At 46.3% G+C, this 25,732-nt stretch overlaps 1 protein-coding gene across 4 annotated transcripts in view; it reads right to left on the reverse strand.

Moving 5' to 3' along the window:
• The window catches only part of osbpl5 (oxysterol binding protein-like 5), a 46,586-nt gene that overhangs the window by 19,591 nt on the left and 1,263 nt on the right, over window positions 1-25,732 (reverse strand). Inside the window, exons 1-2 of one of the 4 annotated variants that reach the window (XM_035417807.1) lie at window positions 12,946-12,965; window positions 10,152-10,230 (exon numbers count right to left, since the gene is read on the reverse strand). In XM_035417807.1, the coding sequence (XP_035273698.1) occupies window positions 10,152-10,193 (42 nt within the window). In that variant the 5' untranslated portion in view covers window positions 10,194-10,230; window positions 12,946-12,965. Of the gene's footprint in view, window positions 1-10,151; window positions 10,231-12,945; window positions 12,966-24,904; window positions 25,464-25,732 lie in introns of those variants that run through there. The other 3 variants (XM_035417805.1, XM_035417808.1, XM_035417806.1) reach the window with 3 other exon arrangements.

Consider the following 25,732-nt stretch of genomic DNA (forward strand, 5'->3'; position numbering starts at 1 on the left):
CCTAGGAAATTCCCAATCTGGCTCAGTCAATCTGGCCACGTACTAAGAAAATACACAACATTTCCAAAAGTATTAGTGGTTTTGGCCATGTCAGCCAGAGCAGCCAGAAGAGTGGAGACTCTTACAGCAGCAAAGGGGAGTCCAACTCCATACTAATGCCCATGGTTTTGGAATGAGATGTTCAACAAGTACACATAGGTGTGATGTTCCGGTGTCCACATACTTAAATATAGTGTATGTTCCCTCACTCACCTCCCAGGGTGCAGCAGCCAGTGTTCAGCAGGGCTCCGTGTGTTCACCTGGGAACTGTGTGCTGCACTAATATTTGCTCTGGTTCTCGGTAAATGAATTTTTAGGTTAACAACATTCAGGCGGCCATACGCTTTCTTCCGCTTGGGCGATCAGCATATACGCTGCGTACGTGTGCACACGCACGTACTCCTGCGCACACACACAATGATTCAGCAGACCTGGCGGAAGGGCTGGGTGAAAAGAAGCGCTGACTGGCTGCACATACGTTAGGGGAACAGGTGTGTTAGTTTGCGCTTTCCCAGAATCGGAGAGAGCATCGCCCCCGATGAGACAGGGCAATCATGACAGGTGGGCCCCGCATTAGTGACGGACAGGTGACTGAGCAGCAGGCTCTTCGTGTTTCGGGCGGCGAGATCAAATGCCGGTGGGCCCCTGGGTGATGGAGAGACCATTAACGGCAGCAGTTGCACTCTCACAAGGTACAGGAGACCCTGTTCCCGTGGTTACGGCCTGGCTCATTGACCTACATTACAGCATGGGGTTAGATACAGCCACCGCCTCCTGGGACTCTGGTGCTGTGTTCTTCCCAATCCAGCACACTCACACTACAGCGCAAAGACACAGGGGCACTGTGCTCCAATGCTCCAATGGCCCAGAAAACCCTGCGCACTCTCGCTCTCCTTTCCTGTTGTGTTTACAGGACATGAAACTGTGTAGACTTCTCGTTTTATGCACTACAATCGCATACTGACACAAAACAACTGCGTGTAAGATCAGCTAGTGGGAAATTCAGTCTGCACAACCAGGGAAGAGGAGGCACACCGTGATATGAAACTGAGATGTGAAAGTGCACTGAGTGTGAGTATGTATGGACACACAATCTTTTATTTAGCAAGAACTTTTATCAAGAGTAACCAAAGAGCAGTTTTTTTCTCCCAAATTTGAAGCTATGTGCCTCCCCCACACACGTAAAGAACACTGTGGCCCCACCCCCCCTTGCTGAGAGCATTCTGGGGTTGGGGGGGGGGCACCCTCCTCAAGGTTACAGTGAATTGGTGAATTGGCCTATTACATTGTCCCCACGCTTGTGAGTCAGCTGCACCTATATTTGTCACGCCAATAAAGCACTTTGAAAAAACTGACTCACTCCTGATCAATGGCATCTCTCCGGTGGAAAATCTGTAACTGCAATAGCAGAGACCCAGGGTGCATTCAGACTATTCAAGCATACACAGGTTTCAAATCCAGCCTGCTATAGCTGCACTAATTGCCACCCAGTAAAACAGAGACTTTCGAGGATTTAGAGATACGTTCAGAGAGAACATTCCCCAAGTAATACTAATGAAAATGTATCTTTTTCATGGACTGGACTATTGGTAAAACTTCAACTAGCTTACTTTCAGCATGAAAAAAAAAAAAAAAAACTGTGTCAGACCACACATGAAACTAAACGGCTGTGCATGTGGAGCCGGGCCTGAAGGTCCATCTGCGGTATTGGCTGAAGGTCACATGGTTCAGCTGCATCTCATGCACACTGTCCATGACACCGTCCATGCAGGGCCTGGGAAAAATACTTCACCCATGAGATACTACTCCAGAAACAAACACACACATGCACACGCACACACACACACAGAAATCCCACACACGACATGCATGCTCTCAGTCACACACACACACACACAAGTTTTCACCTCTACAGGAGGCCTCCATTGTGGTGCTCTGACCTCAGTGACACTTCCACCTCTCTCAGTCATTCCTGCACGGTTTGACCGCCAGCTGCTCCTGTTCGCGGTCCCCATGACCCTCATGCACTTCTCCATAGGGCCCTGCGTGCTCCTGCTGGGGGTGACAAGCCCTCTCTTTTCGGGAAACCTGACCGTGGCGCTAGGTTTTCCTGTCAAAGTTTCTATGCCTGGCCCAACGCCAGCTGCCACCCTGGCCTCAGGGGCGGAGGCTTCTGGAGACCAGGCGGCCATTTTTAGAAACACACACAGAGGGGCCTGTCAGCACCTGACTCCAGACCTGCCTCCTGAACAGTTCTGACCAATGAAAGGGCAGAAGGGGTACTGAAGACGCCAAGTTAACAGGCTAACATCCTCGCCTTCATACCTTACAACTCCACAGGAAGCACTGAAGAGACCCAAAATACAGCACTCTGCTAATTTCTATAGCTGTCAGCAGCCAAAATTTGTACGTCATTGCAACTTTCCTTATCGTGATATCAGCATGAGTATGGCCTGTGGTTAATGGTTTGACAGAGCATGACTTTATAAATATGATGAACCCTACTCAGCTAACCAACTGATTTCATTTCTCAGTATCCTACTGTTTTCCTGGAGCTGCCAATCGACTGCCCATGAAGATTTAGACTGATGGCAGGACAATGAGACCAACCTGCTAAATGAACAGATTGTGGACTAAATATGTGCTGTCATCTCATGTTTGCAAGTTCGATAGCCTTCAATATCACATGAGGCCACAGCCAGAGTAGCTCTTTATCCTCATTGGTTGTCACAGGTCACGTGACACAGTAACCAAACAGACTCTTTTTTTGTGCTTGGTTTCCCTGGCAGTAACTTTAACATCAGCAAGTTTGCCCAAAATTTAAGATGCGCCAGGTGAACAAAATACCCAGAGACAGAGCGTAGGCAACATGGCGAGTATAACCTTTTCAGCAACCTCTTAAAGCATCTGCTAAATGGAGCAAAAAGCCCCAACGTGTTCCTGCCTCTCACTGACTTCAAGCCAGCTTATTAACCGTAATGCTGATCCATATGATGGTTTCCCCCCCCCCCCCCCGTGTCTGAAAAGCATTAGCGGCTCGATGGCAGCAAATGTACAGCTCAGAACCGGCGAGGAGTGGCTCAGTTTCCTGTTTTTCCGAGAAGACCCGGCCGTCACACTTCCTTTCCTTATCAGCCGCTGTCGCCCGATCGTCGTCCGCATGAAACGCCGCCGCCGGCTATCTGGGTCAGCGTGTGCCAGAGGAGGTCAAGCGCAGTTCACACCTTCGCCTTTAACGTAGGGCTGACAGTGCACCGGGGGGAGGGGAGGGTCAGTAAGCAGCGTGACACCACCCCCCCCCCCCCGACTCGGCTGTACATTTCCACAGACCACTGCTGAAGGACACGCTGTGTACAGGACTTCAAGGGAGGGGTCAAAGTGAAGGTCACTGCCGTGCCCCCCTCCTTAATTTTCTCCATCTATTATGCAGCAGCTCATCCATATTTGATGGACCGTCTCAGAGGACCACCGAGGGCTGGAGAGCTCTCATATTCACAGGGAAGCGAGAGAAGGGAATGCCTGAGCATAGGCAGGCATGTAGGCCCAGAGGGGTATTTAAGCCAATATACCCAACATAATAAATACCACAGCCTTTTTTTTTTTGTTCTTTCTAATAATAACTGTCACACTTAATGTGTGAATGACTGAGTGACACTTCTGTTTCCAGGGCAACTTCCAGCTGCAGCCAAAACATCTATCAAATGCAGTCATGCAAAGCACAATTGCAAAACTAATGAATGCCTTAATATAGGAGGCACAAACTTAATTGAAACTGTGAATAATAAAGTATTCACTATGCATAAGGAAGAAAACTGCTGGGGGGTAAAGGCAGTCAAATTTCCAGCAGGGTTACCGGATCCTGATTTTCGCAAGCAACGGCGAAACAAAAGATGATGCACGCAGGAGAGCGGATTATTTGATGTCCGAGCTATGAAACAAGCGCTCTGCGGAATTATCCGGAGGGAAAAGGCCATTCCCCGCGGGAGGGGGCACCACCCGGGGGCCCAAATTCAGCGCTCACATCCATCCTGCAGTCAGTCTCCCCCCGCGCCAGAGAGCATGATGGGAAGGCCCTCTGCATGGCATTTCACGCTGACGGGGGAAGGGTCTGCATGCCAGCTACATTTAAAGGGTGAAATACGAGGGGGTGCAATTTGACATTGTCCCGCCCATGCTGTGCACACTGTGCCAAGTGCCCCATTGTCCATTTGAGGAATTGTGGGTAATCAGGCGGCTTGCAGGCCCCTCATTTCAGTAACCCATTCATATTTGTGCTGCTTATGACGCATATACAAGCACAAGCCATAATTTCCCCATTTACAATTTTTTTCAAGTAACAAAGTCATCTTTATTGGACAGGTATATTATTTTTTAACGTTTTCATGTGTACTTAGCACCAGTTGTGCAGATCATCCGAACCTCCCACAGAATGGCGAGCGACCGCTTTGTGAAAGAGAAAAGGGACGTTTTGATAACAGCGGGAAGGATTTGGATGAATAGCACCCCTTCTGAGGTGGCAGTCTGACCTTTCTTTAAAGAGTAAAAAAGGCCCTCTCTGTGGGGCATGGACGCCCTGCTGTCTGTCTGTTCGGAGGAAGGCCGTGGGACAGAACACTTCTCTGTAACGCATTTCTCCCAAAGGGCCAGACTGGGTTCCAGGCCGGAGTACCGGGGCGCTGCCTGACACGGCCCAAAAAGCGACTCCCTTCCCTCTCTGAGTCTCTGCGAGGCTGCAGGCCATCCTCAGGTTTCATGGGGCAAACGCTAACCCGAGGCCAAGAAAAGAGGTTTATTTTTGGGCAAAGCCTAGGTTTCCCATCTGGGCCAGTCTCTGGTGCTAGAACAGTTAAAGTGTTATGAATGGGTCCTAATGCTGAAAGCATTGCTTTTTAGTTCCACTGTTTATTTTTTTTCTGGAGTGGCTAATCATACTTGCAGGCCTGTCCCACTGCTGCAGTACTCTTTAAAAGGCAGCCAGGTGCTCTTCATGGCTCTTCAATCCTTACTGCTACAGCTGGCATAGGCAGACTGCAGGAGCCTGAAGACCAGACAGAGGTGCTATAGCGCAATGAGGGAGGGCATACCCTGCCTACTGAAACCCTCCCGCCCTGAGTGCTGGTACTGCATGTGCTCATAGAGACCCGGCAACAGCTGGCATGGTGACAGTCCAGAGTCACGGGATTAAGCACAACAACCTCAGCTTGGCCCCCTCAGAGCCCAGGGAAACAGTATTTATCACAGGTACTTTAAATATACTACCAATGTAGGGGTGACACAAGGACAGACTCTTGTGTATCCCACACACACTAGGCGAGGTGCTGTGTACACACAGCACTTTAAGAAGGTGAAGAACAACACAGGCCTTCAAAGCAAAAAGGCCGAGAAAAAGCCTCATCAATCTTTCAACGCGGTTGCAGAGGCCCAGTCAGTTAGTCAGTCACAAAGGACAGCAGGCGCACGGCGTTTAGCGCGCGTACAGAACTGGAACATTAGCGGCAGATCTGGTTACGCGGCCGCCGGCAAGGCCAGCCCCTGTAAAAGCAGCACACAAAGGGCTCCCCCTAAAAACCTGGCGCTCCACATACATCACCATCACGCTCGTAACAACCGGTCCTGCATACGATCGGCCTGTTCGGTTACGCTCGCATTACACGCCGGTAACAAGCCGTGCCCCATCGAGACACGTGTCCCACAAGCTCTGCATTACACGCTCGTTAACCGGTTCTGCACAGACTCTCTGGCTACGTTTACACTGCACGGCCTTGCTGCCCAGTTCCGATTTTTTGCCTATATCCAATTTTTTTTAACCGCCTGTTCACATCTACTTCTTAAAGCGACCCACATCTGATACCTGTGCCCACACGGTTTACACTGGTAACAACCCACATGCGCACACGAGGGCTTGGTTACCGATACGAAAGTAAACAACCACGGCGCCACGACCACATCACTACAACAGACTCAAAACTAAAGAGAAATGATCATTTAAGCAGCTGCTTTTCAAAGCGTCTTAGGTCCGCAACGAGCAATCCCCTGTATTCTGGCCTGCGCCACAGGACTGAACCTTCGTCCCCCGTTTAACTTCTTTTAACATTTCCTGCTACCAGCGGAGAGTGGTTGTGCATGTGAAATACGTTAAGCGTCATTCAAATGCAAAAAGTATGAAAATATCGCATTTTAATGACGTCAATTGGAACGACTGGGAAAATGGCAGATATCCGATTCCTATCAGATTTATTTCCACATATGAACGTGGCCCAAAACGGATCTGAAAATATCCGATTCCAAGTGCTTTTTCCTGTTTACACGTTCGTAGCACATATCCGATCTGCGCCACACGTGAGGAAAAAAAATTGGAATTGGGTCACTTTTTCGCAGGCGGTGTAGCCTTTGACATGTGGGGTTAAAGTTCCGTAGCAAGGTCATCCTGGGGGGGGGGGGGGGGCACATCGACCGGCGACCAACGCCTCCGGCACAGCGCTGACCTGGGACGCATGAACGCTGCCTGGGAACAATCACCAACACACCACACCGGCACCGTGGCAGTCACCCGCAGGAGAAGCACAGCACTGCAAACACCACACGGCAGGGCAGGACAGAGAGAACCAACGGCGAGCTGCTGAGGGAGAATTCTGACCAAACTCCGGGACGCTTCCCAGGAATCTCTCCCTGTTTTGGGTGTAAAGCAGGCTGCCCCTTGTGCAGCAGTCAGCTGTGATGTACCATCAGCGAAGCGGAGACTGACTACATATTCGACTGCGTATGGATCCTGCCCCCGGTCGCTGACCCCGTATCGATATTTCCGGTGTTAAAACACCCGCACCGCGCAGCACAGCTCTGACAGGTCAGGCTGTTTCAGCGGGAGCCGATGCTCTCGTTCCCCGCCCCCCTAATTGGTGCCGTTTGCTCTATCGAGCACGGCGAACGCAGCCGAGCTTATTTACCGATGCCATCGGAAGTCACCCGATCGTGTTACGAAACCGGAAAAATCCATATCACTCGATATCAACCTGCTGCAGCACAGGAGGGGCTGTCAGTGGGGTTGGATTCAATTAGAGGGGCTTGAGCGATCCACAGGCTCTCTGCCTGTTGCTCTGGCTCTGCTTCCTCCCTGCTGCTTAACTGCAGCCTATATTCCAGACCTACACGCACAGCACGTGCGCCAATGCGATCATGTGCACATTTCAGAACATACCAGAACTTTGAACTGGCAAAGCTAACCCCTGCACTTTTTGTCCACTGGAAATTAACGTGTCATTTAATACAGGCAGCGTCTTCAAGGGCAAACATTTTCAGCTTGTTGGTAAAAGCATTCGGTTTGTTTGTCTGATGAGTAAAACATGAACAGCAATTAAAATGTTTCCAAATTGAGGCCGCTGGGCAGCTCATCCTGTTAAAGCACTGTGCCAAGTGCCTGAATGTGCCTCCGCGGTCTGGTACTGAATCTGGACCGTGCCAGTGCTGCCCGCAGCTGGCACCCACACAGGGCACATAATTGGCACCAGTGCCACCCAGGGAGTTCGGGTTTTTAGCTGGCCGTGATGACAGGAAGTGCAAACATGTCCTGGAACATCACTATTATGTCTTATGATCGTAGTGCTTTAACATGTACGGTGAGTTTCAAATTATTAATGGATTTTACAAAAAAAAAAGTCAATATGAGTCTCAAAAACAACAAACCACAGAGAAAGTAGGTCGGTCATAGTAGGTCTATCATATTATGCCAAGCACACACCAGGTGACATGTATTCATTCTACTTCTAACCAAACCCTCTCTTGGAGTTTAATTCTATAAGAAAACAAAGGTTAGGTTGTGCCAGGAATGTATCCACTGTGCAGCAAACAAACACACCTGGAAGCCTCAGTCTTCATTCAGAGCACTGACAACCACAGTATGACTCCTAAACTTCATACACGCACGTAAAGTCTGAAGTCACCTTTTCAAGTGAATTTTACATTTTCCATATATTTTTTCCACATAAATAAAGTAAAACTTCCCTTGCTCTAAAACCGAAACAGCTACAGGCTCTGAAACAGAATATTTTCTGTATGAAAACTGAACTGTGGGGGAACAGGTCTTAAATGTTACAATGGGCCGTCTAATGACAGTGAGGTGTTTTACTGCGATCACTTTCAATTAATGAGAAATGTTAATGTCCAATGCTAGCTAAAGGCACAAGCTGATCTGGCGATATTCTATCAATAGCCCAAGAAGTCGTGACAAGAAGTTACAAGGCAATGGCATGAAAAATATGCTCAGTGCAAAGGCTATACTGTTCTGGAGTCCTAGGAATGTGGAGGAGAGGCACATAGCCAGGGGGTCCTTGGGTTCAAATGCACCCCCCCTCCCCACCCCAAAAAAAACCCCTACGGTCTGCCTGAAATTTCAGGTCCGATTTGCAAGGTCTGAAATTAACACCACCCACCCTGCCAAATACAGGTGACGCTCAGTCATGTTGAGCGAAATGGTCTGTTCTTCCTGTGCTGTGGGTAAGGTAATAACTTCCGAATACTCCATCACTAAACCCCTGAAACCTCTCCTAAGCAGCTTGCTCTGAATTCCTGCACATGCCCTGTGCACCAGCTCTAACCCGATTCCCACACAGACATGAGAGCTGTAGCAAATAAAGTTTGTACCAGTATGCCGAAGTTCTACACCGCACGCAATCCGCAAACTGACATTACATTCGACTAGCCAGCTCCATCGCTAACGCTACAAGATCAGAAAAAGTCTCCTTCTCTTCAGCATCGGGGGCTGTTTCATCCTCTTAATAACGCCGCTGGAAACGAGCGAGAGCAGCCTTTCAGAGGGATGCAGGCAGCCAGCATAAGAAAAGAAAAAAAAAACACATTATCCTCAGATCAGTGGCTGACATGGAAAAGTATGCTTTCTGAGACGGACAGAAATAGATTCCTGGCTATGGGCCTGGCGGTTGAAGTCAGGAGAATAAAATAATAAAAATAAATTCAGATGAAGGCAAGTACATCTTTCACAGTTTCCTCCGTAGAACGTTGAACAGGGTGGTAGATGGCACTGCTTGGAGATGCAGGTCTGTCACATACCCACTCAGATGCTCTTATACTGGGTGTCAACGCATTTATTTTTACCGCATCGTTTTACTGTGAAGTGCCCCGTTTGAAAATCTTCCTAATATCTGTTATTGTTCTTTTCACATTTCTTTTCACTGCCCGCAATCTCATGACAGCCCAGTAGGATTTTTAGACTCATTAGATAAGAACAGATGGGACACCGGAGTGGCACATGCCACTAGTATGGTGACTCTCAGCACGGTGAGGAGTCCGTACTGTGCACCAACTGAGTGGGAATCCTGCAGGGCGGGGCGGGGCAGGGCGGGGCGTGGCTGCCTGTAGCAGAACCCCCCTGTCTCATCCTGTAATGGTGGTCACTGGGGCATCTGCAGGCCGCCTGTCACCTCTGCATGAGCTGCATTACCGCCGCAGGTCAGATGGTGGGAAGCATTCCAGAGGAAAAAGAAGCACCTCTATCTCTATCCTCCCAATTTCTGAAGGCTGGTTACGTACTGAGGGCCTGATTTACTAAGGAAGCATGTACAAAACCTTTTAGCACACGCAGAACCAATAACATGACCAATGGCTGGTCATGGTATTTGTTTTGCACCAATCACTGGTTGTGTTATTAGTTTTGCGTGTGCTAAAAGGTCTTAGTAAATATGGCCCTTGGCGCATGTCTACCTGACCTGACAGAAGACACTGTACTGATGGTACAGGCATACATCACAAACTGGGTGCTCCAAAGTGTGAGCTAGAGAACAATGAAATGACACAAACACAGAAAAGAAGACAGGGACAGACAGACAGCCATGCCCGTTACAGAACGGGCGTTACATCTACTCACGTTAAAAGGACACGCATGGCCGGCAGCCAGATGCTGTGCTGACACAGTGGCACAGAGGTGTTATTGCAAAACAGGGCGAGTCAGACGTGACGGGGAAAGACAGAAACGTGCACACTGCGCTCCGTGAGTCGGAGAGCACGAGCGCGGACAGGAGGACAGACGGCACACGCTCTCTCTCTCACGCGCGCACACATCTCGCTCGCTCGCTCGCGCGCTCCGCCGCGACCATACTTGCCTCCGCCGTCCCGCCGTCGTTCTTCTGCGCCGGCTCCGACATTTACGCGGGTCTACGGCTCTACTGGGTCATGCTCCGCCTGACGTCGAGAAAAAAAGCAAAGGGATGTTTAGGAAACACTGGGTAAAAAAACCTGTTGCAAGAGTCCTGTCGGTTATTTCACAAGCGCACCCCTTACGCCGTGGAGGAGATGTGGAAATGCTGTCAACACTGCTGTTCATCGGAATAACAACACAAACAACCACGGTTCAGACACAATTCAGACATGTGATTCTGGGGAAAATGCCATGGAGCCCTCCTGAACAACTTCCACAGTCATCATGATACCCACAGCTCCACTAAAACTCCACCCTCCCGCCCCCTACTGCCCGGAGTTGCCTGCCTTGCCCAAGATAAGATTTGCCTCTGAATTCAGCTCTCACAGAAAAATAAGTGCATGTTAAAACACCACATAGCTATCAATTCAACAAAAATATTGTGCAAAGAACAAAATATTCAGCCCTGCCACAGTAAACAACCCTGCAGTTCTCTGATCAAAATGAAACACTGCGTTTCCAGACTGGACTTAGCTACAGTCAGTAAAAGAGGCTCTAATCGAAGACTGCTGCACATACAGACTCGCCCAGGCCTGAGGACAGTTAGTTCACATTACAAGGCTACATTATCAAAGACATTATCTATACCCAATAACAGGGAGATATGCAAGCTTTTAGCAGGTTACTCTGAGTGCCGACTGCCTGCAAATGGGACATTGTGTTCAGCTAGGCACAAAAAACTCCTCTGATCAAAAGGAGGATAAAAGGGAACCAGGAACTCACTTTTCCCTGCATGTTAAACGGAGCAGCGCAGTACAATGCGCACTCTTGCGCCATGGAACATCTCATTTCCCCCTTTGATTCACAGGGAAAGAATTAAATTAAATCCCCATTAAAAGGCTGACCCTTCCACAGCCCCACCCTGAATGAGAGCACTCTCTCCCACTTAAAGAGGCCGACTACCTGTGAAAAGAACCTGCACTAAGAGCTGTAGTTTTCATCTACCCACCATAGACACTTTACACTATAACCCACCACACACCCTTCACACCATCCATTAACCACCATACACGCTTCACACTATTCGTTATACGTCATTCACACTGCCCACTATAACCCACCATACTCATTTCACACTATGACCGTATTCGTGTCGCAGTCGGAAGATGTAAGACGAACCTTTGCAAATGGGTATATTCCACCAGCTCAACCATGTGTGGCTGCAAAAACAGAGCCGCAGACCATGGACCACCTCATGAGATGCCCACTGCTGACAGCGACCTGCACCACAGAAGACCTGGCCATGTACACTCTCCCGGGCCCAGCTTTGTGTAAACAAGTGGGCAAGCACAGTCTGACGTAGGATACGAAAGAAGAAGAAGATTTCACACTATCCATTGCCCGCCATGCTCATTTCACACTATCCATTGCCCACCATACACACTTCTGTTGCTATGACTGCACACTTCTGTCCTCTCAAAATGTCTGACACGTGGAGGGGACACTTGTGGATGCTAATGAGCGGAGCTTCACGGATGCCTCCAGGGGCTGCACGTGCTGCAGGTTAGTCGCAGGCCAGACCGCACAGCAGTTAGCATCTCCATCTGCATCTCTGAGCTCACCGCAGGCACTTTCATGCGCACTCCAGAGGGCGAGGTGACTTCACGGAGGGTTCATGCAGACTGGGAGGAGTGCAATGTCACTTTGTGTGTGTATATTAAATTGATTTAAGAACAAACCGCAAAAATCCCACCCCGCTCGTACTCCCATCCGCCAAGACACATGGAGCAGGTGGAGCAGGTGGAGTGAGGCAACACAGGTGAGCTTAGCACGTATTAGTCATGCGCTAACGCTTCTCGCATGGCTCCCACAAATGGAACCGTTTCTTTTGAGCGCTGGGGGAATTCTGGGAATGTGAACACTGCCCTGTATGTTCCTGGGGAGCGAAGCCAAAGCTCAAGTCTGCCGTGTGGTTCTGACATATGAAGATCCCTGTGAACGCATTCCTGTGCTATTTTTAGCCAGCGAATGTCTCATTAGAAGCAAACTGCACCGTCATACATCAGCCCAGACCTTCGTCTTCCATGCTGAAAGTCACCCAGAATGCACACCTGTTTGGCAGATCCGGTTTCTTATATAACCCACCCTCGGGGGCTTTGTAAATGTAAAGGGCAGTACCTAACCACGTTCTCCCCCTTCCCCCAGGTCATAATGCACAGTTAACAGACTTCACCTGCAGCACCGGTCTCATATACTCCCTCTACTCTTTAAAAAAAAAATATTTATTAGCGTAGCGTAGTGTCTATTTTGTTGCGCCTCCATGATTCCATTTTCTCATGGGATGATTCCGATTGGCTGAAACATAACGGTTTGTTGTCCTGGACTCCTTTCAAAAAGTTGACCCCGTGGATGAACTCACCTCATAAATATTCATAATTTTGAATAATAAAGGTGCAGTGGCGATATGTCGCGCCAGCCATTGCCAACCGCGGCCAGGAGCTCTACGCGCCAACGCTCAGTAAACAGGGCCGCCCACGCTCATCGCGGCAGGGGTCACCAGCCTTGGACCAAGAAGTGGGACTCGCAGTACACCCACTGGTTTACTGGACTCAGTGACAGAGAAAACACCTTATAGCGACCCATTGTGGGATACATGAAGCCCGTCTAACAGCACTACAAAGCCCAATCTAGATTACATGTCCATGGAGAGCAAAATGAACATTCCTGCAACTTTTGTAGTATAGACAGGAAGTACTCACCATAACTCAAAAAATCTAAAATCAAAATGAAGTTAAATCCAGGTAAATTCCAGGGAAAATACACTGGTACTCCTCACTTTCAACTGAGGAAAAAATACACAGTTGCCTCTCCAGAACGGCCTCGCTAAAACCCCGGTGTTGCCCTGGGTAACTGCACATAGTGCTCACCCCGATGCCTGCAAAACAGTCCTGTTAACACAAGTCAGACTTTCCCCTGTTAGCACGGGAGGGAAAAAGACAAGCTGCAGAACAGGATGGATTCTCCCACCGGCGCACACGTGAAACGCCTAAGCCCATTTCGATTGAGCAACGCGCGACCCGCCTTCGCCTGGCTCTGCCGGCTTTCAAAATGAGAGCCTTCGAAAGCCTCCAGCATCAAAACCAGGCTTGATCGGATCAGGCCCCGCCCAGCTTTCCACAGGAATCCGGACTGAGCACGGTAGCGTTTCTCCCCACTGAGCACTGCGTTCACTCAGGGCATTATTGCATCACGGATTACCTGCTCAGAGCACCACTGCTTCGGATCTAAAATAAATGCATGTAAAAAAACTGCTAACATGCACAGAATACTGGCTATACGCATACGCATTCTGTGCCCCGCTACATGCCTGTGGTAAACACCATTTGCTGCGGTAGCCACAGATCTTGTTCCCTTCAGTTATTTTCCTTTGAAAGCCGGTTTACATTCTTAACAATGGGCTGCGGAACTGCAGAGGGCGATAAGCAGGGTTTTTAATACACCCTCCATCAAAACAACAGACAGGCTCAAAGTCCAGGCACTAACAGAACCCACATGTTGACCCTGAGAGGAAATGCACTTTACTGCACACACCTCCCTTTTATTCACAGTCAAAAAAAAGAAACCAAAGAGTACACTCCCATCCAGTACAAGGAAATACGTCATGTACCTTCAAATCTCACTGTAGCAGCAATATGAGTGTGACAGTATATGCATATCCATACAAAAAAAAAACCCTGCAATCCATCCCCAGGGCTATGCGATAGAATAGGCGAGTTAGAGTGATAGACAGAGAAGCAAGAGCATTTATGAATGTATAATGTTTTTAGAAATTCGGTAAAAACTGTTAAAAAACCATTGTACTCAGGATCCTTGTGCCAATAAGATCAGCACATTTGCATTAATTTTCCTCAAATTACCTTGTTTCAACACTGAAAATTGTGCGACCCCCAACAATGTGCAGTCATAATACAATACAAACCAAGCTTGACATGCACTTGTGATTCTGTCGTCTTCAACTAGTCACTAAAAATGTGATGTGTCGCTGTAAAACAACTTCTCATAACAGCTAGCCTAAATTCTAATTGAAGTGTTTGACTAGACCTGAACACACAATCCATAATCCACAGAAACCAAGAAGGGAAGCTACGAATTATGGGCGCAGCTTAATGCCAGGCAAAAGAAAGTACTTTCAGTCAAGACATCTGTATTGGGTCTACCCAGAGCTGAAACAGAAATACCTGACAGAGATAGTCACCTGGACAGGTGATGAAGACAGCTTCGTGCGGTGTGAAAATCTCTTACTGCTGAAACGCTCAGACTCTCCATGATTTCCCTCCGGAGCCTCCGCAGACAACACAGGGTCATTTCAGCATGACACCTGGCAGGACACGCCTTTTAACCGGTGCTGGTTTGGCACATTTACCTAACGAGGCAGCTGTCGAACGCTATTCCAATCAACGCCGCCAGCAACATCTCTCCCCCCCCCCCCCCCCCCCAAAGCACTCGGTGTCCTCCAGAGAGACAGGCCGCCCTTCTGCGGCTCTGACACCTGCTGCTGATCTGCCGGCACAGCAAACATGGGTAATGAAGACCCTGCGACCCCAACACTGCCAGCGACACCCGGCGAGCCACAGGTGTTAATGAGGTGCGTTTGGTGTCGTCCCAGTTAGCCCCACGCCGCTAACAAGAGCGCGGCTGCGTCATGGAGCCGCCACTGCTGTCTCTGAGACCCTGAGGTCCCCACGCCAACGCCACAATCGCATCACCGACGCTTTGCACTTCAGAGTCAAAGTGCTCAGGGAGTCCTGTTATCGTTTACGAGCAGGAGAAGCGCTACCTGCCCAGACCGGAGGTGGTCTGACAAACACTGACTTCCTCCTTTCCGCCTTAATAAGGATCCACAGTAGGCCCACAGCCGGTAGGTCAACAGCATGACCTCTGTAGGCTCAAACGGTCCCCCGGAACTCCAGTCTTTGTCCCTGCACTTGCGGTACAGCCGCGATTATTCTTGGAGTGCATCGCAGGTCTAAACACAGACTCTCCGAAACTGAAAGTACTGTGGTGTTTATAGGTTAAACCGAACCCTGAGCCCTCATATTAAACATGATGTAGGAAGTGACCACACAGGCGGCCATTTTAATTCATTTTTAATACAGCAGCTCTGTACCAATCAAAGACATCCAACATTACCTCTACATGGCAACTGTAAGAACCTTTAGCGATGGTCAATTTTAGGAATGAGGGAATACATTTTTTTATGTATTCCCAGCTCTTTATTAATGAACATGCGTTATATTCCAGATGCACTGTTAGTTTTCCCAAAACTTACCGAAGAAATTTATTTTGAACCACAATCCTAGCATGTCTTAGACACAGTGAAAGTGCTGTTGCTGCCAACTCCCGTAAGCAATGAACCCAAAAATAACGTCCAAGTTAAATGCGGATCGAGCCGTCCCCCGTGTTATGTAATTCTACCAACGGAGCACCAATTATGCGCTCTTTGTGTCGTTCGTCTTCCTCTCTCCTGAACCCAAATGCTGCTGCAGCCTCCAGCTCAAGGAAAAATAGGCCAGCGTGCTCGTGATGCAGAATGCAGGAGCCTGGCTTTCAGGAGTGTCCTCACATCACACTACAAGGAAATCTTTGGTTTAGAAAAGACAAACATATAAGCAACTGAAGAAGATTAAAGCCACTAGGGAGACAGAACTGTGCTTTGTGTGCATCAGTTTCATTAGTGCAGGATTGTGTCGTACTTCACAAACACTGCAGCGCTGCAGGTGGAAACCATTTGCTGTTCTCTCTTGTATGGTGCGAATGTCCAAAGTGATCAGCTGATCAGAGACAGAGGATTTCATCCAATTCATCAACAGAAGAGGCAAATGAAAGAGCTAGCTACAGTATACTGCAACCTACTGAGGTCTCTGCCTCATTCTTTCCAGAGAAACTTCACATGCAAACAAACAAAACATTTTTGCATGCAACATAAATTTGATTTACATTTACTTGATTTAGCTAAATGATTTGTAACGTTTCATTGATTTATTTATTTTGCCAAAACTGACACAATCAGCCATTAATCACTCTTCATGTGTCCTGCCATGATGGCTTATAGTAGGTTGTGTGGATATAAGCATCTGCTAAATGAATAAACAAGACCAGGTTAAAACCTAGTATATGGCTGGACCTAACACACGTGATCCGGCTGACCAATGGTGTAACTTCATCACTCACTCAGTCACAGACATTCGCATTTGTAGGGCTGGCCCCGCTGTTGCGGTCCAGCCAAAAATAACAGAAATAATAAAAATAATGTTGAGGGTTAAATGACATGAACATTTAGCCACTGGGAGAAGCTCAATGAAGGGAGGACATCTAGGGCGTTCATTTCCTAATCCTGGGGCATTGTGGGAAATCTCAGCTGCCTCGGTTGTCTCTGCCCCTTGGGCCAACCAGTTCACTGTGATTCACGGCAAAAAAAAAAAACCTGCAAGTTCTGCGGAATGGTCAGCTTTATCTCTGAGCTTGTGTCTTCACCAAAATTATATCATCAGGAAACAGTAAGTTACACAAACAGGTCAGTGTTCCAGTGAGACGTCCTGTCTCAAGGAAGCACAGTCATTTCTGGTCTAAAAAAAGCTGTGAGACACACTCAGATTCTCACAGTTTTAGCAATCCAGTGGGAGAGAAATCTAGTTCATCCGATTAAAAAAATTCTACCATTTCACCCGCAAAGCAGACCATCAAGATTCTAGTACACTATGATGTTTGTCTTTGAACAGGACATTCACAGCGAGTTCCCTTTTCTATGAAGGGGATTTCCACACCATCACCAACTGACTATTTAATATGGCTTCTCTCCCCATACTTGTAAAAGCCTTTCAGCATCCCCTCTCTCTCTCTCAATACTTCAGCAATCAATAAAGTTATGATCAGCAAGCGGAATGACCCCATGCTAAACATGTTCACTGTAAAGTGTTTTTAACCCGCCCTCCTACTTAAAGCTCTACGCCGAATATATTCAAAAGCAGTGGCTATGCACCATGCCCTTACCCGTCCACTCCACAGGTCCAGTTGTTTAATCTGTCATAGCAAACAAAAAAAGAAAAAGAAAGAAAGCACTGAAATTATAGAAATTAATGTTTTAAAATGGCTTAAAAGAGCAATGTACAGCAGGGGTTCAGATTTCATAGGAAAACTATTCTCAGAGGAAAACTATCTTCAGAGAGGATTAAACCACAAGTTCCTAGGGTGGTGTCTTAGACAGGACCAAAACCTGCATATCATAGTATTACTACGTAGGCTACTTACAGTCCCTAATACAGTAAAATTACACAGCACAGCAATGGGATGCATCACGGTACTCAGCAACCCACTTCTGAGTCCAGGGACCAGGTGGAATCTGCATTAGCCTAGATTTTCAAACGAAATGTAAAAGCAAAAAGAATTTTACTGAAGTGCTCAAGGCAGTTGGTGAATCATCACTGCAAGAAACAGGAACGTCCTGCAGTGCAGCCCTGGCAGATATGAGCTCAGGAGAGGGGTTGGGGGGGGGGGGGGGGGGTTGGGTAAACAGCGTGTTCTTCCGACTCCTGTACCCCGGAGCAGCCTGCACGGCTGCGGTTTGGGCTCTGGGAGGGCGGGCAGGCCAGCAGGCCATAGGCCCGCAGTCAGTGTATAACGGCAAAGAGGAAGCGCCTCCAGAGTCTGACTTCCTGTTCAGACTCAAGGTCTGTGAAATGCTTCACCTTAGCACCACTTAGTTTTCGTTTTGACTTCAAACCTGTTCTCTCTGAATTTACTCAGTAACTAAGAGCTGTAAAAGAAACTATGAACATCCCAGAACACAAAAAAGGGGAAAGACCAGCTGAGGTTGCAACACTAGCTTACCGTCCGGCTCATTTTACACCGTTTCAACAAGAGATCCTACAGCCGACGAAACAGCCAGTCAGCACTTACTGCAGTCCTCAGAAGACACGCCGCATTCCAGAAAGCCTCTTCTCTCACGTAACGGGAGGATGGCGCACATACTTAAAGCCCCTGCCTCGGCAGAGGGCGGCGAGCGGGAACACAGAGCGTCTGTCTGTCCCTCGCTGGCCGGGCACCACACATTAGCATTCTTTCACCCACAGAGCGATCTGCCTTTTGCAGAAATCCGCAGATCAGGGCCTCCTGAGTTTCAGACATACAATCCGCCCGTGGCAGAAATTAATTTTGTGCCACGGGACAATGAGCTTTCTGTTTGACCTTTAACCTCGATTTAACTGCTGGCTGGGCAGTTGCCATGGCAACCCCACTTGAGCCATCAGTCACCACAGGTGTGGGCCCAGTACCTCTGGAGCTTCTCCCTCCTCAGCAACATATTATGAATCAATAACATTTTGAATGATTCCAAAAGCACAACAATACTTGCCCAAACAAGGGGCAAAGAAGGACCTGGTTTTGTCAGATTTAATTACCTCACTTTAATTTAGCCATTTCCTGTATGAGGTTCACATGAAAGAGGCTGAAAGATATGCAGCTTGGTACAACTCAAAAAGCGTTATATTTAAACTGACATCTACCTCCACAAGACCTCAACTGGACAAGGAGCCAGAAAGGTTGCAATGTGAGGGCTTGCGGTTGGCACATGCAGAAGATGGTGCAGTAGTTTCAGCGCTATTCACTTTGGTCCCGCGGTTCATTAGCACGCCCTCGTTAAACAATCACTCAGCTGTGCAGGCGAGATATGAGCTGCAGACAGGAAAACTGTTCAGAACATTTAGGCTACCTCAGCTGCGCAGGCGGGCTCTTGTTGGGAGTGGACAGGCCTGTATGTTCTGTTTTATATTTTATTGTCGTTTCCTCTCTAGGACAATGCAGTGCTTCGACACATTTTCTTTTTTATTTGTTTTGTTTTGTTAAGGAGGGATCACAAATCTGATTTTCCACAATGATTTTAAACCATTTACAAATATTTTTTTCAGAACTCACCAGGGAGCCTTTTCCCAAAAAAGAATGAAACACCTTCTGCCAGGCTAGACAGTATGCAGGAAACAGGGGACAAAGTGGACATTATGTTACATGACGTCATTCACCGAGTGCATTAAACCTCAAAAATTTGGCCTAGTTCCCGATTAGAAAGCCCACAATATAATGCACTGTATGAACTGAGACTTGCCCCATTTCTCTTTTTACAACAAGTAATGGGAATTGAAATGGTGTGAAACAGTGGCTTTCAACATTTGCAATGGATGCTTAGGGCTTTAAGCTGGGCCTCCGACTAACGTAAGGGAACACAAAGCAAACTTTGTTTGAAGAAATGCATAAAATGAAAAACTCTTCGACTGGCTATTTTAGGAAACTACATCAGTGCATTTTTTGTCCTAAAAACTGAACTTTTGTCCTCAAGGGTGAGACCAAGTACAGTGGCATGATAAGACCGCAGAAGGCTGGTACTAAAAAAAAAATCGCTATAAACCAAATATGTTAACCTGCTTCTGCAACCAAAACCCAGCTTGGGTCCTACGGTTCTGTCAATCAGCTCAGAGCTCCCCCACGTGCACACAGACGACATCTGGAATCCAGACGGAGACAAATAGCGTAACTAAGGACGATGCGCATCTCACCGACAAACGCGACTTTTCAGATACAAGCGAGAGAGCGGGGGGGGGGGGGGGGGGGGGGGGTTGGGGCGGTGTCCAGGAAACAGTGCCCCAGCCCGCTAACCTTCCAAGGAATCACACACATTGCCCGCGCAGACGAGAGGCACAAAGACAGCGGGAAAGGAGTCGGAGGAGAGGGGAGAAGAAAGACACACTCATCAACGGAACAAAGGACAAAAGGAGAGCCAGAGCATCAGGGAGCCCCGCCTGTGCTCACGCTCACGCTCACGCTCGCCATTTCAAATGTCACCAGACGTTCTGCTCTGCTCCCTTCTTCCCTTTTTACCAAGGGCTGTTCTGTCTGTTCATGGTTGTTGTTGTTTTTTTTAGGGAGGAGGGGTACTGGAAAATAGGACATATTCTGGCATGTACATTCTTATCAGCATAATCACAGTAGTGACAAGGTTCTTTACTATCCATTCTGGAGTACAGACCTGCTGATGGTCATACTGTATGTCTAAAAGGAACATATTACAACTAATATTAAACATTACCCCCGATACTACACCAAAAACACAGCTGCACTGTGTAGGCTATACGGTATATCTGGGATTCTCATGTATACAGGTTTTCATTCCACCCACAAGGTCAACCCCTAAATTGTACCAAGCTGTAAATTGTTGTTAATTGAACACTTCTAATTCCTTTTGAGGGATGACTCAAAACACTATTAAGGGTAGCCTATTTAAACCCTGTCAAGCCAACATTATGCCAGAAATGGTTGTGCCTGGCATAGATAAATAGGCTATCTCATTCTCATCCCAGGCCTTCTATTAAATTAGATAAACTAAAGTTTTCATGTGCTATATGACACGATTCATTTAGGAAGACATTTTTAAATGATGCAATTACAGACTGCATAACAGCAGTAGGTTTAACTGCTGAATGTTTTTACGTCTGGTCACTGAAACTAAGTCCTTTGTGGAAAAGAGCTGTTCAGTCCAAAACCAGAATTAAATGGCAACGAGTCAAACCAACATCAGTAGGTTGAGAGAAAAACATAATAGAACAACTTGTTTTTAACACCCTTAACAGATCAAGACGTTGGCTGCAACAAAGAACAGCATATAAACAGTACATGACATAATTCGCCATGTACATTAAATATCTTTACATTCGGCCTAGTTCCCGATTAGAAAGCCCACAATATAATGCACTGTATGAACTGAGACTTACCCCATTTCTCTATTTACAACAAGTAAGGGGAATTGAAATATCAGTGGCTTTCAACATTTGCAAACTGCTGTCATACTTATGGGTAGCCTATAACCTGGGCCCCAACTAATGTAACAGATCACAAAGCAAACTCTTTTTTCAAGGAATGCACAAAATAAAATACAAAACATAAATGCCCACCTCAATCCTAAGCACCTTTCACACATGTAACCCACAACAGGTTCAATTATCCAGGTGAGATGGTGGTTTTCCCCATTCATGCACAGGTCTCCAATATGGAAAAAATTTGTGTCAAGTTTGTTCACACACGACATGAACTTTCCGGATAGACTAGGCAAGGCAGGATGTCTACCCTCCAAAGCAATGCAAAACAAGTATTAATATTAACATTAGCATGTCTTTAACTGAACAATAGTTTGGCAGAGATGTTTCCTACCAACACAAAACGGTTGAAGAGTGAGTTTTAACAAAACTTATGCTAACATATTTAACCAACATAGCCCTGTTACATAATCCGAAATAGCAAATGTTATATTAAAAAAACCATGGTTTACTGGCTAAAAAACGATACTAATATGAGGAGTTATTTTGGTAAAAGGCAACAATGTTATAGGTAATAATGTTAGCCAAGTTACATAGCTAGCTGTATATGCCATTGCAATGTGGTGCTAGCCGGCTTGCTACAAAAATAAGCATCTGACAGAGATGTTTACCAGGAAGAAGTATTGTATAGCACACACACACTTTGAGAGGCAATGATGACAATTCTATAATAGTGTTCTTACAATAGACAAAGCCATGTCAAAGAAGGCCAGCGACACCGTTAATTCTATTCCTAAAATAAATGTTCCAATTTCCCCTCACAAAAATCACACAATGCAGCTTCAATATATTCTATATGTAATGTCATATATTAGTGCAAGAACTATTTAGAGGGCAGATTTTGTAAAGTATTAAAGAAATTGTACCAGCAACAAAATGTCTGACGTACAGTAAGAACCAAGAACATTGCAACCTTTTGTGTGCTTTATCCGGGAATGCTGCTGCTTCTACTCACACTAGAGCCGTGGCAGAAGATTTTCTTAAAACGTCCTGACGTGGCAAATTGGAAGAACGTCTTGCACAAAAAATCGAACCCTTCTGTTCACCATGATGCTGACAGAAAATTTCTGGAACTTTTGTGAGTTAAGATGCATGTGTGAAAGGGGCCAATGGTGGGTAATCAGTTGGAAATCAAGAGAGACGTTTCAGAAATGAAATGACGCACAAATAAGCCTGTGATAGTTAGATTCATTTCCTTCTAGTCTCATTACTGAGAGCCAAAAACATCTACATCTGTCAAAATCATTCTAAATGATTCTGAAGATGTGTCACTACTTAATAAATGTATAGGCCCATGTTTGCTCCATAACTAAGTGAATTAGAATGGTGATCAGATCATAATGCATTTCACCAAACCTGTAATAACTGGCCAATCTACCAACCCAGGAATGAAGCATTTCTTAATTCTGAATAGAAAAATAAGTTCACAGTCAGGATGGTGTAGATGCTGAATATGGATGCTTTTTGCCAGATGAGTCATTTGAACGACTTACAAAGAAAGCAATCATCTGCATCGGAATCCATGTGTATGTGTGTGCACGTGTGTGTGTGCGTGTGTGCGCCCGCACGTGTGTGCGTGTGTGTCTGTGGGTGGGCAGGTGGGTGGGGGGGATGGTTTGTGGGGTGCTGGTGAACAATGAGTTGTTGACCTAGGAGTAGGAATTTGTTTGCCTGGCATTGTTCAATCATTCATCTGTAACTGTGTGAAGAAATGCATTTTTGTGGAACAAATTAGCATTTCCACATAAATTTCCCTTTAATCTCCAGTTTCAGCTTCTCGTCTTACATAAAAATCTGTACACAGATGTGGGTGTTTCCCAACAGAGCATTCTGGTTTGAATAAACCCCTACCACAGCTGTTAGTTTGGGTAGGGTATCCTAGTTTTGCCACAAGAAATGCATCATATGAAGCCATTGTGAACATAAGCGGTCCTTACAAAATGGGGAACAGAGGCTGTGGGCCAATAAATCTTGGGTTTTGTAGTTGTACTGTTCCAATAATTGGAAAATCAGAACCAGGCTACTGCAACCTAGCACTGGTATAGGACCCATGCAATCCTACTCTCTGTGTATGGTACCAATGTGACTGACATACTCTGTTCACATCAACAAGACACCATAGAGTTCTGTAGTAGTACCCTGATTATGTGCTCTGCACTAGTGTGACTTCACTATTTCACAGACTGAAGAACAGAGCTGGCAAACGAAGCAGACTGGAACATAGCTTACAAAGGACACTGGATAACATCAGTTTTCTGTTTTTTTTTTTTTTTTAGCTTGTTAATTTAGTCCTCCGATAGCAAAATGCCAGCACATCTTCCTCATGACACCTCTTATGCAGTCTTTAAAAGGATCACATTTTATATCTGCACTCTTAGAAAAAGGGGATAAAAAAATGCCTTATAAAATACAAACACCTGTCACTTGGGTGGTATCCTACAGATACACACAATTTTACCCATAGCCAGCAAAACATAATTCATTCATAGCCTACATTTTTTACTTGTAACAGGTACTCATTAGTATCCAAATTGAGCCCTGCTTCACTTTCACTTAACATTCTGGAAATTGGTTCCTTAAAGAACAAAATGTACCTCCACTGTACTTTAAACCCTGAGAGTGTCCCAATTCATTCCAAGCAGTGACATAATTATATCATATTAACACCAAATTATGCAAAATTGCATGTCAAGTTACGAGAAATGTTGCTCATATTATCTGTGTCATTCCGCAGTACTCCAGATAATGTGAAAATAATGCGTTCAAGTTTATCTGCAATAGAATATGACTTTTCAGCCGAAGTTTGAAATGGCAAAGTATAAAATAGGGGTAAAAAACAAACCGTGCCTTTGATTTATAGCAACATATTTTGGTCTCATCCATAAAGTCAGTGCTTTCCTGTTCACTTTATTACCACCCCTTATTTCACACCAGGGGCCTGTGGATAAATCCTAGAAATATCTGTGATCGGCAACGCAGCTGCAATAACAGGTGAATTACTATGCTTTTAACGCCTTTTCAAGCGGATTTACAAGCAAACAGTCTGATTAAAGAGCAGCATTAAGAACCCTGCTCTGGGCTTTGCAGTAGATACAGTAAATAGGGGCTAAACCGACTGGAAGATGGAGCTGTCTGTGGTAGAGGCGTGACGCCGGCAGAAGAGAAGGGGGGGACTTTGCACCTGTAGGTTACTAAGGAATACAAACATACTGCAATTCAACGAGGCTAATTACAATCCAAGAATGCATTCACACAGAAAGACTCTGTTCTATAAAGTATAAGGCCTATACTATATGATGATTTACTGGAGTGAAGTGGTGTGTTTGGTCCTGACACCGCATTACAACATACTGGGCTCGGCAAATACAGAGCGCCGTGGTGACCACCTCACGGGTGAAACTATGGAACAGTTACTATTTCAGAAACGCCCAATTTGTAAGTGAACACAGGACACTACTCTTTTCAAATGAAATACCGTTTCCGTTATAAATGAGTCAAATCTGGAATCCTTTGCTTGTATTTCAGATATCTGACAATCGTATGGGGTTTTACTTTTGTCACAACAAAAGCTTCTCGAGGTTAAAACCACTGCTATTGTCTGGATGGATCAATTATGTGATGCTGTTGTAAACGGGACCCCGTATGATAATTGCCTTACAGAGCCTAGATCATATCATGCCTTAACCACAAGTAGCCCCATCCTATTTTTAAACTACGCTAAGCTAAACACACACACATCTAGTTAAAAGCTCACACCAAAAAGCCTATAGTCTACTAGACAAGATATAAAACGACTCACCTGTTTTATCCTGCTTAATATAGGTCCATCCTACGTGGCAACTCAGTATTGTAGCTCACCGTCAGCTGTATCCAAATTATATCATTGCACTATTCTTAAATATTGCGAATTAGTGACCATAGGACCCGAGTGAGTCACAGACGCCTGGTTAAGCAAATCACATGGAATCGCGCTACGTTGACGGGTAGTGCAGAAAACTTCCTAACGTAAGACACTATTGCGTCTGCGATCGCCGTCCGTTTGTTGCCTATCGAGTTCAGCTTGCAACAGATATGCTAACAAAGCGTAACACGTGCGGATTTAAAAACTCGCCAGTGTTATTAAATTGTTAGCATGTTAGCCAGCGTTCAGACTTAGTATTTACTTCATGGAAACATTTAAGGCGAAAAATACTCAGAAGAAAACTAATACAATGGCTTTATAAATCGCGTGAATCTCCTATTCGCTTTGTTGGCGTTCTGGTTCCGGGGCTGGGAACGGTCGCGGCAGCTAGACATGAGACGAATAGCGGACCAGCGTGTAAGTTAATGCCTTCAGAAAACCAAAGCCACGACCATGCAGCTGTTCGCTGAGGCAACGGCAGGAAATGCCAGAGAAATTGAGATTCGCCCTGGGAAAGGAGGGAGCAAATCTAACGCGGGGCGGAGCGCTGAGCTGGGTTCAGTTCAGAGTCACATTAGGTTTAGGACGATTTGTAGCATTGTGGAATGTTTACAGCTGGCAATTTACCTTTTGGCTTAAAGTTAGTGTTTGGGTGTGAAAAAGAAGTCTGATTGTTATAAGGACTACATATAGCTTGCTAGGCTACTTTGCACATGTGTAATAGCC

The sequence above is a fragment of the Anguilla anguilla genome, chromosome 5 (assembly GCF_013347855.1).
Source record: "Anguilla anguilla isolate fAngAng1 chromosome 5, fAngAng1.pri, whole genome shotgun sequence".
In the NCBI taxonomy this organism is placed as follows: Eukaryota; Metazoa; Chordata; class Actinopteri; order Anguilliformes; family Anguillidae; genus Anguilla; species Anguilla anguilla.